Source organism: Strongylocentrotus purpuratus, unplaced genomic scaffold (genome assembly GCF_000002235.5).
Source record: "Strongylocentrotus purpuratus isolate Spur 01 unplaced genomic scaffold, Spur_5.0 spur5_scaffold_7, whole genome shotgun sequence".
Lineage (NCBI taxonomy): Eukaryota > Metazoa > Echinodermata > Echinoidea > Camarodonta > Strongylocentrotidae > Strongylocentrotus > Strongylocentrotus purpuratus.
In genome coordinates this window covers 1,646,736-1,660,249 of record NW_022145613.1, presented here as the reverse complement: position 1 = coordinate 1,660,249, position 13,514 = coordinate 1,646,736, and the positions used below count along the sequence as shown (strand labels likewise).

At 39.8% G+C, this 13,514-nt stretch overlaps 1 protein-coding gene across 1 annotated transcript; it reads right to left on the bottom strand.

Moving 5' to 3' along the window:
• Positions 1-172: 172 nt before the first annotated feature.
• Positions 173-4,391, bottom strand: LOC115919763 (probable ATP-dependent RNA helicase DHX58). The gene is made up of 3 exons (XM_030973917.1): positions 4,223-4,391; positions 1,595-1,693; positions 173-348 (listed from the first exon to the last, which is right to left on the bottom strand). The coding sequence occupies exons 1-3, from the start codon at positions 4,389-4,391 to the stop codon at positions 173-175; spliced, it is 444 nt and encodes a 147-aa protein (XP_030829777.1).
• Between the last annotated feature and the right edge of the window lie 9,123 nt (positions 4,392-13,514).

Below are 13,514 nucleotides of genomic sequence, written 5' to 3'. Positions count from 1 at the left end.
TGTTACGATTATGTCTCTTTATATAACATAAATCTCCGTGTGTGTGTATATATATATATATATATATATATATTATATATCACTATTTATAAAGCAATATTGTTGAAATACATCCTCCCATTTGGATTAAAAATAAATCACTATTTTTTTATTTTTTTTAAAGATCTTATTGTTAGCTTACCCTTAGGTAGTTCACACATGTCATTAGTTCCCTCCTGTCGTCTCCATTCTCTATCGTTTGTTGAATCTTCTTCTTCAAATTGACCACACCCTGTTCATAGCTTTGCGTACCACGGCGAGATACCATTTTAGTGAATTCGTCATTTTCTTTCATCAGCGCTCTTCCGGCTGTGTAAAATAATAAACACTCGTGATTTATCTTTTGTACCTTTTTTGTATACTTTTATTACCTTTAATATATCTAATTGCATGTTAAAGCATTTAGAGAAATAATATGCACTATTCAACTAAATAATCAAACCACTGTCATCTCCACTTGAAAGTTTTTTTTTTAATATATCAGTACCTATAGTAAAGGCCCGGTCACACAGGGAGGACGCATGGGGAACGCACGGCCAGCGCATTGGAAATTTGCAATTTTGGCCAGTGCGTTGTCGTGCGCCCAACTTTTGTCGAAGCTACAGCGAGCTGACACCAAATGCATAGCGTGTTGCTAGCGCGCTGAGCGCATACAGGGCGCATACAGTGCGCATACAGACCGTACACAGAGCGCACATGATGTTAACTTCCACGAATGCATAGCGTGTTGCTAGCGCGCTGGACGAATGGTCCACGCATGCACCGCGTTCTACGACGCACGGCCAGCGCATTGGAAATCGGAAAAGAACGTGTGCCTAACTTTTGTCATAATTTTGGAAAAGCTAGCGAGCTGACACCAAATGCATAGCGTGTTGCTAGCGCGCTGAGCGCATACAGGGCGCATACAGTGCGCATACAGACCGTACACAGAGCGCACATGATGTTAACTTCCACGAATGCATAGCGTGTTGCTAGCGCGCTGGACGAATGGTCCACGCATGCACCGCGTTCTACGACGCACGGCCAGCGCATTGGAAATCGGAAAAGAACGTGTGCCTAACTTTTGTCATAATTTTGGAAAAGCTAGCGAGCTGACACAAAATGCACGGCGTGTAGCTAGCGCGCTGTGCGTATACAGGGCGTGTGCTCCGCGTATGTCTGGCGCTGGTCTAGCGCGCTCCACGCATGTCTGGCGTGCCTTTGGCGTGTATATTCATGTGTCGAGCTCGGCGCACGTTTTTGAGCATGCTCAAAAAATCCCGACGCACACAGCGAATGACGACGCATGCATAGCGCTGGTCCAGCGTTGGTCCAGCGTGCTCGACGAACGAGTAACGAATGATGACGCACGCCTAGCGAACGACAACGCACTGGCCCAAATTGCAAATTTCCAATGCGCTGGCCGTGCGTTCCCCATGCGTCCTCCCTGTGTGACCGGGCCTTAACTCCCTAAAAGTCAGTGAAGTATTCTGTCAAGTGTGATTGTGTATTAAAACAAACAACAACAAAAGGGTTTATGGTTTAAATCTAAGTGTGAGAGAGAGAGAGAGAGTACCTTCCACGACTTTGATTTTATCTTCGATGCATTCCATGATGACACCGATCTCACGGAAGTAAGGATCTTCAAGAGGTCTTCCTTTCACCATTATTTGAACTGTTCGATAAAAAGAAACACAATGTACAATACAATGTAATACAATAATACAAACTTACTATTGCTTCACAGCGCTTTACTTAAACATTATCACAGAATTTGTTGTTGATCATGTTCAAAGAGGAGAGTTTTGAGACATTTTCGAAAGACATACAGCGAAGGTGATAATCGAATAAAACGTGGAAGCTCATTCCAGAGTCGAGAAGCACATGCCTGAAAAGCATTGTCGCCAGCTTTGGTGTATGTTCGAGGAACTTGTAGCATGTGCTGTCAGTACAATAGTGAAGGCCAGGACGAGCAGATTGGTAGGGTACGATGAGAGAGTTGAGGTACTGGAGCTTTGTTTTGGATGCACTTGTAGACAACCGTCAGGTTCTTGAATACAATGCGGTGCTTGATTGGAAGCCAATGTCGTTTTTTTAGCAACGGGATGACATGATCGTGCTTACGGGCAAAGTAGATCAAATGTATCAGTCCCTCCGTTCCTCTCAAAAAGAGGTTAAATGTTGGACTGTCAACTTATAACACTTTCGAGCATTTTGTTGATGGCAACTGCTAATCGGTGATGGATGAAAATATTATTAATTTGTTATTGACAAGTTTTTATAAAGTTATCAGCTCCTAGAAAAAAAAAATCACTAGGTAACACCACACATAAATATACGTATATACAAGTATTATTCCTTTAAAACATTCCACTCAAATTTATTTATTCGCATTTCAAAGCATCTATAGAAAGAATATGCATGATTAAACTTTATATTGTATAGTTCAATCATGCATTATTAAATCAATCACTTTCATCTTCATATCAACATTTCTTTTTTACATATATTAGTACTTATATTAACCAATATTAAAGGGTGTATGTCCCATTTGCAGCCAATATCAAATCATTTAGAACTTTGCAGGATTATGAATATTTCACGTTTGTCCTATCTGTGAAATGTAAACATTAGCAGTGTCCTAATATTCAAATTATGCAAGGAAACCTGTTTTCTTTCTAGACTTTACTGTCAGACACTATTGAGTGAGTGACTAACTTCTTTTTTTTTCTTCTTTGGTAATAACATACATAAAATGAGCTGTAAAGGATACATGAGCATTTGTCTACATCAATATTAAACCCAATTACTATTACTAAATGGATTGCAATCACTAAAGATAGTTCGACAACGATTGGTTGCTACTTTCCCACTTACAGATATTTTCCAGCTCTTTTGTGTTGAGGGGAGTTCTAAATTAGTATTATCTTTCAAATGCCTTGGAATTAAACTTTTTCATTTTTTTTGGCCGGCAAATGGGACATAGTACTTTTAACTCCTTAACAGTCATATATTAATATTATATTATATCAACTCCCTAAAAGTCATATGACTTTTTTTTCTTTTTTGTTCAATTATGTAAGTATATATATACTTACATAATTGAACAAAAATGAGATTGACCAATTAGACTTCAGTATCCCTATCATCTCATGAAAATATGCCCTCTCTTCTTTTAAGTTCCCTGATTCGAGTGAAATAATCGTATTCCTGGAATATCTATTCGACAAAAGTAAGTAATTTCTAAGATTTTCATAATCCCTTGAATAGCTTGGAGGGGGGTCTGCCTCACTCCCTGTCTTACATGTTACATGCAGGCCCCGCAGAACGTTTTTCAAAGTGGGGGGGGGGGGCTAACATATTTACGATCAGGTAGACAAGCGAGCGAAGCAAGTGGAGCGTAAATTGGCGTGGGGGTTAGGGTTTAGGTATGGCTCAGGGGGCGGAGTTCCCGGAAGCTCAGGGATTTTAGGCATTTAATAACGGTCAGATGAGCATCCAGGGGACAGGGTCGCCCGCAAGCTCAGGGGTCTTTAATAGGCATTTAATTACGGTCGGATGAGCATAATTATGTTGATACCTTATTGTGACACTGGCATGTAGATCACTAATTGGAGTGGGGTAAAAGGGGTGTAACCCCCAGTTTCAGATGAGCATCCAGATGCCGCCCTTGGTGGGGTTCAGGGGGCAAAGCCCCCGGAAGCTCAGGGAAAAACCATGCCATTTCAGCAAGATTTTTAAATCACTGATATCGATTATTATTACGCCAGTGCGAGGGAGCATAGTTAACGAGAGGGGTAAAGGTGACGGAAGCGACTACCCCCTCACAGGTTTTTGAAGGTTTGCTGTATTAAAAAATTACATTCCTTTATAGATAAAACTCTAGTATAAAAAAGACTTTTTCACTTTTCTATAATAGTTACTTGTATACTTTGAAGGATATTATGCGAGGGAGCATAGCTCCTGAGCGAGAAGATTTTTGCATTATGATTTGTCTAAACGCTGCACTCTTGGGTCCTCCAGAGCCTAAATGTTTGTTGCAGTCTTTAGTCAGTATTTTCTATACACCTTTTTTGGCACTTTTTCAAATTTTCCGCGGGAGACGTGTCCCCCGTTCCCCGGGATCACCGCCTCTGCCCTGAGGGATAAAGCGTTGAAACAGATGAGGATTTCTATAGGAATAATGATAAAACTGTTAACTTACTTTCCTTGGGTGACCTACTCCTCGCATTAAGCTCGTGAGCATAGATCTTAGGTCGTGATATTCTGCAGTCTAGGTTTGCACAGAGCTTTGTGATGTAGCATTTAGCCTGCACCATGTTCTTTGAATTCCCAACACCAGGTGATGCTGTCAGTCCAAGTATCTTATTCATGGTAAGTAGGAGAGAAGCGCGTTTCAAATATCAAGGATACATCGACATTACACTGTCACCTATTCGACTCTGACTGTTAGCAATGTTTAGAGTAAATGTGTATGATGTATATATCATGAATTGTATCTTAACACTAAGTTACTATAAAAAAAAATCATGAAATATAAAATATACCCTACTGGACAGTTACCATATTTGAAGAATAGTTCTTAACCTACCAAGGAAACTACCAAATGTCGGGGAAAATGAGTTTTCTCGTAAAGTCACCTATGATCTCTAAAGTATGAGAACTGTAATATACCAATCATTCTTAGGAAACATAGATGTGGCCTTGGGACCTGCCATCACATTATAGAGTACTTCTTAATGTACCGAAACCACCAATGAATATATTATAATAATATGCGCCTGATATGTACCAATATAAATTATGCTTCCATGTCCATTAGGTTTTCTTCACAGAAATAGGGTTCATTTTATTTTATTTTATTTCAACATGAAGACACTTGCTCCAGCCAATGGTTGTTCTTTTGCAAAATCGTGCATGAATAAAAACACATACACAATATATATACGAAAGCACATTACATACGGAAGAATGACTATAGATACAAATAATCGTAAATCCATACAAAATAAACAGATAGATAATGAAAAGAAGATAAATGTTATAAATAAAAATAAAAACAAAATATATGCATAAAATATAATCAGAAATGGACGCAGATAATATTTAAATTAAAGCGTTATTGGTCTATTCCATTATAACGACTTATGCCTAGGTCACATTTGCCGCAGCGGCCGTGTGGTCTGACCTAACTACAGCCAGTAGCAATTTACAGGGACGCCGCAGCATTCCCACGGTCACATACAGTAGCTGTCACATATGTAATGCCTGGATTACATTTGCCCCGGGCGCCGTACGATAAATTAGTCTACGATTTTTCGTGCGATTCTGGAGGCATCGTAGGAGGCTACGGGTTACGATGATTATGTTTACATTATCTGGGCATTATCTACGAGCATCGTGCCCTCGGGGGGGGGGGCAGGCCGTGGCATATTCGTACAGAGGCTCCTCGGAGATTGTAGGGAAACCGTGCAATTTCAATGCAGTAGTCGTGCAGTCTCCACAGCCTTCGCACGGAAATCGTACGGAGCCCGTGAAGCTTCCCTACAAAGGTTGCTGTGCAATGGCCGTGCGAATGCCCCACGAGTCTACAATCACTGTACGATTTTTTTTGCCCCCATGTTCACCGAAAAATCGTACGTTTGCTGCACAATCAGTGCGGGGCCTACGGGCGATGCCCGTGCGGGGATTGTGCAATGCCATTTACGACATGTATACGGGCTACGGGCTTACGATTTTTTCAAATTTGTTTAACTTCTCGCGAAACAAAATCGTAAAGGCTGCAGAGCCCGTGAATCCCTATTAAAATCTCACGGCCGCCTCCTGCCTCCGCACAGAGGCCGCACGGAAAAGGGGATACGGCCAGGATACGGGCCCCGTAGACGAATCGCAGGTCAAATGTAATCCAGGCATTTTGGTGAAACATAATCATAAAGGCCGCGGAGCCCGTGAATCCGTACGAAAACCTCACAACCGCCTCTTGCCTCCGTACGGAGGCCGCACGAAAAAGGAGATACGGGCAAGATACGAGATCCGTAGACCAATCACAGGCCAAATGTAGTAACCCAGGCATCAGGGTAGCCACACGGTGCCATTTTGTGGAATTTTGTTGAATTTGTGGAGACAGACAAACCTGCGGCTGCCGTACGGCCTTTGAGGTGATGACGCCCCACGGCGACCGTGGAATTCCTGCGGCCGCCGCAATCGCAAGGCCATCTCTACGGCATGGCTACGGCGAACCTAGAAATGACAAAAAAAAATAACTCCGCGTGATAATCTCACGGCGACCCATACGCCCTGTAAAGATAGGGAAACGCCCTAGGGTGACCCTGAGGCCACCTCAGATTATTTGCGGCCGCCGCAAGTACCTCTCGATTTCGGGGGCGTACGGCCGCCTTATCCTAGCCAAAAGCAAATGTGACCTAGGCATAAATGAAGTACCTAAGGTTATTCATTTTACATATGAAAATCGTAATTATTCATTACCTGTGGTCTCGGAAGTTTTGGAGAGTTTAGCTTTATATCTCTATACATCGCCATCAGAACATTGTATGGATCAGATTTCTATTGTTTGAAACGACATAAAGAGAGACATGATTGAAGTACATGTCGATTATAAGCTGCTTCTGACTTGCGAATTAATTGTATCAAAAGAAAACTATTGTTTATTAATATCGATTGTAATAATTAAGATTCTGCAGTCTTCAACATTTTGAAATTAATATCAAAACATGGTGACAGATTAAAGGTATTGAACGTCCTTACCATGTACAAAAAAGAAAACTTTAAAAATGCCGTTTATGTAAGGCAATCATTAAACAAGCGAAACGCCGAACATTAAATTAAGCTAATCACTTATGACCTTCAACCAAACAATGATGACAAACGAATTGCAGTAAAATTTATCATTTTTTTTATAAATAACTCGTATCACAGTGATGAACAAACGATACTCTTTTAATAAAATACACATGGATATTACAAAGCTACACAGGTATCCAGAATATTTCAAGACTGAATGAGTAATATTGATGTAGGCCTATTTAACAAATCAAGATGTAGGAAAATTCAACATAATTTAATTATTATAGAAGAAATCTAATAAAATAGACACAATTACCAAGTGGATACACATTGAATATATTTAACATGTGATACAAACGTCTGGTGAGGCATGAACCATAGACGTCCGAACTATGCAGTTAAAAACATTTAGCATATAATAAATCTAATTCCTATTGACTCTAACCTCCCTTCAATTTATTTGAAAAAAGTGGGTCAATATTCGAATGAATTGGAAAGGAAACAACCAAGTAGATGACATTACCTGGCAGTGATGACATTCGTCTAGGACAAGGAGTGCGATGTCAGAGAGTTTAAGCTTAATGTTCTCATCTTTGAGAGCGTTGACGAGCACCTGTGCCGTCAAGACGGTGATGTCGTTGGTATCGATGACGATGTCCAATGGCAAATGGTTCAACACATCACCGCTTGCTCCAGCGACCGCACACATTCCCCTCAAGTATTTCAGACACCTGTTCTTCTGTTGTTTCACTAGTGGAACCTGTAACAAAAGGAGGGATCTTTTTATGATGATGGTTTGTTTGTTTTTCACTGACTGATATGAATGACATGCTCGTTATTGGCAAACGACCAGGGGGGTCGACGCGACGACTTAAAGTCATATCATAGCAGGCGAGTAGCCGGGGGGGGCGGTCACTCCCCCCCCCCCCCCCCTCCAAAAAAAAAAAAAAAAAAACGCCTGCCAAAAAGAGAGAGAGAGAAGAGAAAAGGGAGAGGACGTAGGAAGAAAAAGGAGCAGACAAAGACAAGAGTCGAGAATGGTACAACGAATCGTCTTCTTTCTCTAATAATTTAATGAAACGTCGAAGCTTCCGCGCTTTGTGCGGGAGGGGGGGGGGGCTGAATCCAGAAAAGGATTAAGAGTCGAGAACGGTCTAACGAATCGTCTTCTTTCTATAATGATACATTTAATGAAACGTCAAAGCTTTCGCGCAGGAAACTGAATTCAGACAGGGATTAAGAGTCGAGAACGGTACAACGAATCGTCATCTTTCTCTAATAATTTAAAGAAACTGCCCCTCTGAACACCCCCCCCCCCCCTAGGGAGCGCGCACTCACTACCACCCCCTAAAATTAAATCCTAGCTACGCGCTTGTGCCATAGTCATAGTCTTATATTATATTATATTATATTATTATATGCTCTTTCACCAAGACTGATCGATCCATCGCACATCTGTACGTTCTAGCCTTTTATTTGTTTTACAAGAGAATGTTGCAAAGGACCTTTTCATTAATGTTAGAAGTTTGGACGAAGTGCGGAATATGAAGGATTTTTTTCACGTTATTTAGATTTTCTCAGGAATGGATCGAGGGAGCCATTTCTACCCCTTTTTCAGGATAATTTTTAATGACACGATAATGACTTGTGACGGCTTGTTCTACCTTGTTTAGATAATGACTACTTGGAAGGACCTTCTTACCTTTTCAACATGTCCAGTGGGTTCTCCTAGAAAGAGGTGTTTGTAGGAGATTTCTAGTACTTTGTTCGGGTTTTCAAGACAGGGATGTAAACATTTAAAGAGTTTTTAGTTGTTCACTGCATTTTATATTTATCCTTTTCAGGGGCTCTTTAAAGATGCACCCTCTGTTTTATATAGACAAGTATGAAGGATTTCACAATTGTGTACTGGGATCCTTATACAGTGCGTCCCAGAAAAAACGAAACCGAGAAGTATCGATGTTTTATCACAACTTAATCACAATCATAATTAATGAATGATACATATTCGGAAAGCTTAACGTCTCCTCTTTCAGTTGAGGCTACTCCCGTGATGCATATTTCACGCATAAGTGATTAAAAGCAATTTGAAGGAAGGAAACCAAAAGTAATTTGGCGGGCGGTATCTGAATTTCAAATATGCATTATCTGAGTAGCATCAAATGAATTAGGAGACTCTAAGCTTTCCAAATATGTATCATTCATTAATTATAGTTGTGATTACGTTATGATAGAACATCGATACTTCTCGGTTTCGTTTTTTCTGGGACGCACTGTATATGAGAATAGTTAAAGATATTTCTTGATTTGATAGAGATCCTTGCCAAAAATAAAGTGTACCAGATCGTTCTTGATAAATTTGTACTATTGTAAGACATGGCTTCGGAAGGACCTTCCTATCTTTACTATGGGTCATTATACAAACGAGGAGTTTGAAGAGTAATGTGAAGGCACATAGTTGCGATTAATATAAACTCTTTATAAGATGGGGCCCTGGGGTCCTTACAAGATTGAAATATGAATCAATGATTTTACCTTGTTCACTACGAACACACTCTTCTGCCTTCGATGATTAGTGGCTCCTACAGGGCTGCGGGCCAGGAACCGGCGACTTATAAGAGCGATGGCGACTTCTGTCTTTCCTGTCCCTGTTGGCAAGACCACCATAGCGTTCTGTCCCTTCAATGCTGGAGTTAGGACCTCCTCTTGGAAATTCCGTAGCTCTAATTCCTCTGCTTTGTCGCTTGGAGGACACACGATGCCGACTACTGGAATGTCCTCGTCGTTACCTTTATGATATGCATGGATACCAGAAGCAAGATGTATTTCTACTATGTCAATGGGGTAACTCTATCGATAGGCATATTTAAAATTATTCTCTTAGTGGTTTCCACCATCTTGTTTCTGTCAATCTGCATTTATACAGATACCTAGCAAGTATCAATTCCCTATGTTTACCGGAGATTATGCCCCCCCCCCCTCATACACACATTGTGTTTAATGGTTACCTTCGTCTGCTGAATGCCAGACGGATATTAACTCTGTGTTGAATGACAGGAGAAAAACGCCCTTCTAAATCTCACGAATAAATGTCTTAGTGATTCACTATTTGAAAGATGATAGTCAATCAGATGGAGTGAAACATTACGACGTTAGATAAGTGTTTCAGAAACACGACGAAATTTAATTTCATGTTTATTTGTGCAATGTAGGTTGGACATGGATATTTTGTTTCGCTCAAATATACATAGTTACAATCAGAATGAACATAAATAGAATACAATTCTGTAATTACAAAATAAATTTTATATATACATGATATAATATTCAAGTGATTGATTGACTACATTTCATAACAACCCTTAAAGTGGAAATTCAAAGAAAATTACAAATTTTTCAACTAATGTATCACTAGAAACTGGTAAGCTAACAGATGGCCATCGTACAACTTTTAGGTCAACTGCATATCGGGTGAGTTATACAAATACAACCGCCTCCATAGCATCTGGGATAAACGAGAGATTCGCCAGAAAAATAACGATGTTATAATGACGTCACATAATAGACCAACACTGCCCAAGCAGACGACATCCCATAAAGAATGAACATAATTGCAAAGCTATTATTTCTCAAATTATAATGAGTTTAGTGTATATAAATTTGAATGTATTTCAAACCATTCAAAAGGGGATATGAAACCAATTCTGATAACTGAAATATTTTGTTTGTAAATACATAGGATAGGGGTTAATTAACAATTAAAGAAGCCAGAATTTCAAATCGAAAACCCCCCGGAATGATATTAAGGACGGCATTTGTTCCCTCTTGAAACGCCGAACATACCGCAGTGTGTGCAGTTTAATATACAATGGCGTCTTATTTTGTTTACAAGCGACAGATTCCTTTATTTTTGTATCGCTGCATTTGTCATCAAAATAAAAACATGCGCGGGGTTTAGAGTGAGGCAACAGATTATACATTTAGCCTGACGGTAGTGAAGTAAGAGAAAGAACTCAAGAGAAGATGAAAAACAGGTACTGAAAATGTGTTAGATTTCATGGGACATCGTCTGCTTGTGCAAATCATGTCCATCCTGTGATCTCACACATCTCATCAGCGTTCTGAGAGCTCTTCAGGTGCTATGCCGGGGCTGTATTTAAGCGTTTTGTAATTTATAATAATCATTACTTCGAACGTTTCCAAGCATTAAATTTTGATAACCTTGTCGAATCAAAGTTTCAGCTTTGCAATAATGAGAATAAAGTTAGTTTTTGAAATCAATGAATATCCACTTTAAAGCCAATCTTATTCTCACCATCGTCAACTTCGTCATCTTCATCGATTCCCAGAGCGAAATTTTTCATTCCCTCCATCTCCTTGGCGAGTTTGGGTGAGCCATTCCTGTCTAGGGCCTTGATGAACTCTCCAAAACAGTCCTCTGACTTATGATCCAGTCTTAGGAGAAGTTCTGAGGCACCGACACAATTTCCCTCATGATCCACCTGCTCATAACGAAATTATATTTTTAAAATATGTTTTCTTGACAATATTACGGCGTGCATGGAGTTAAATATTGTGGGGAAACCTTATGACAGCAACAAATAGCAAATCTCATTATAAAATCCATGTTTAAGATGTTAAATCCTTTACAAATTATAATTCCATTTATGCTTTCCTTGGACGAACTGGTTGATTCCCATTGAATCAATTTTAAATCACTAAGGCCTCCCCCTTTTGTGAATTTGAAGAAAAAAATCACTAATAAAAATGCTAAAAGTAAACATTGTGTAACAAAAAATTAAAGAGTGAAACAGTAATGTTGTGTACAGTAGGAAGACATAATTATAGAACAAAAGGAATTAAAACGACTCAGTTTTAAGGAATGGAAAGATATATAAAGCACATCGAAACGAATTTCCCGTACCCTTTTTCGTATTTTCGCTACGTCTCGTTTAGTAAGATGTTCTTTTAATGAGGTAAGAAGGCTTAGAGGCTCAATATCCATCAATCGATTAACGTAGGACCTAAGAAAGGAGCGATAATGTTCCCTTTTCTTGGTGTTGAATTCAGAGGTGCCTTCCAAATGATCAGCTATTGCGCCGTTATCTGTACGACGGGAGAAGAAACGAAAGAGAAGAAGAAAAAAAAAACGTTCATCAGCAGTAGCGGACGTGACGAGCGACCGGCCCACTATTTTTAAGATTATGCATTTCTCTCTTTCTTTCTCTTTTCTCTCTCTCTCTTGGTCTCTTTTCCCCTTAAAAAAATATCAACCAGTCATTCTATATAACAATTATACCCCTTTGCCAGTCCGCCTCTGTTTACCAGTTATGTATTTATAATATATGAAGAATAAAAGCAGTGATCTAGAGATGTACGATGAATAGCAAAAGTAAAACAAACGTTTTTTTGTTAAGAAGACAGAAGGAGAAGAAGAGGAGAAGAAGAAGAACAAGAAGAAAAAAATAAAGAAGAAGAAAAAGAAAAAGAGGAAGATACCCAAAAACATGCTGGTGTTGATTTTTATGGGGATTGTCGGCCTGTCGGGATGGGAATAACGGAAATTGGATGGCCGTCGCGAAAACGTTTCCGTATTTGCAGTTCAAATTATATCTCGATCTTGGCAAGCGTTATTAATCTCTCTCTCTCTGTCTATCTCCCTTTCTTTCTCTCTTTCAATACCCATCTAGTCTGACCTTTGATTGTTTCTTACCTGATCGATACAAAGCATCGATCACAGCACGATAGAGACCCCTTTTGTCTTCCTTAAAGTCCAGTGCCTCCATGAAACGTTCTGCAATTATTTTTCGTGTGGCATCTGTTTCAATCAATTCTAGCACTTCGTCGAATATCACTAAGAATAACAAAAGATAACAAAGCGGTAAACGTCATATTTAATAAAAAATTTCAGCATATCAATACGGAATCTGTAGGTATTGAAAAAATTGTAACCTTCATAAACAAATACTCAAAAAGATAGCAAAAAAAATCAGTGAAGCAGACTGATGAAAGTTTGAACAAAATCGGACAAAAATAAGAAAGTTATAAATACAGGCGTATTAGGGATCTTCAACTTGGACAACTTTCCACATTTGTTACAAGTTAAAAAAAATGACTAAAAATTCTTTCTTTTTCCTCTCAAATTATTTGATTCAGGGGGATATTTACACTTTAGAGGACCTCTGATGATATGTTACAGGCGCGGATCTACGGGGGGGGGGGGTTAGGGGGTTTAAACAGGCGCGTACGCAGGGGGGGGAGGTTGGTTTTTTTTGTTAAATTATTTAAAAAAAAAAAAAAAAAAAAATCACCCCCATGTCTGACCTAAGAAAGGTGACCTTACCCCCCCCCCCCCCCCAACGTAGCAAAATGTAAATTTTTCAAATTTTGAGACAAAAAAAAGTGTCCTCTTACCCCCCCCCCCCCCCCCCCCCCCCCCCCGCTTATTCAGCGGTCGGTTGAGTCGTTGCGATTTTTTTGAGACCAAAAAAAAAAAAGTGTCCGCTTACCCCCCCCCCCCCCCCCCCCCCCCCCCCCCCCCCCCCCCCCCCCCCCCCACTGAGCGACTTTTCGGCTGGCTGAGTCGTTGCGATTTTTTGTTGGGCTCCCCCCCCCCCCCCAAAAAAAAAAAAAGTGATTCTTAATATGAATCCCAAATAACTTATTTTCCACTGCTCTATAATTATGTAAAG

Bases quoted from the DNA above. Each gene is read 5' to 3' on its own strand.
- LOC115919763 (XM_030973917.1), bottom strand. From the start codon at position 4,391: ATGAATAAGATACTTGGACTGACAGCATCACCTGGTGTTGGGAATTCA. The intron at 1,694-4,222 runs GTAAGTTAACAG...TTTATCGAACAG, and splicing joins GAGTAGGTCACCCAAGGAAA to TTCAAATAATGGTGAAAGGA. The intron at 349-1,594 runs GTACTCTCTCTC...TATTTTACACAG, and splicing joins TAAAATCAAAGTCGTGGAAG to CCGGAAGAGCGCTGATGAAA.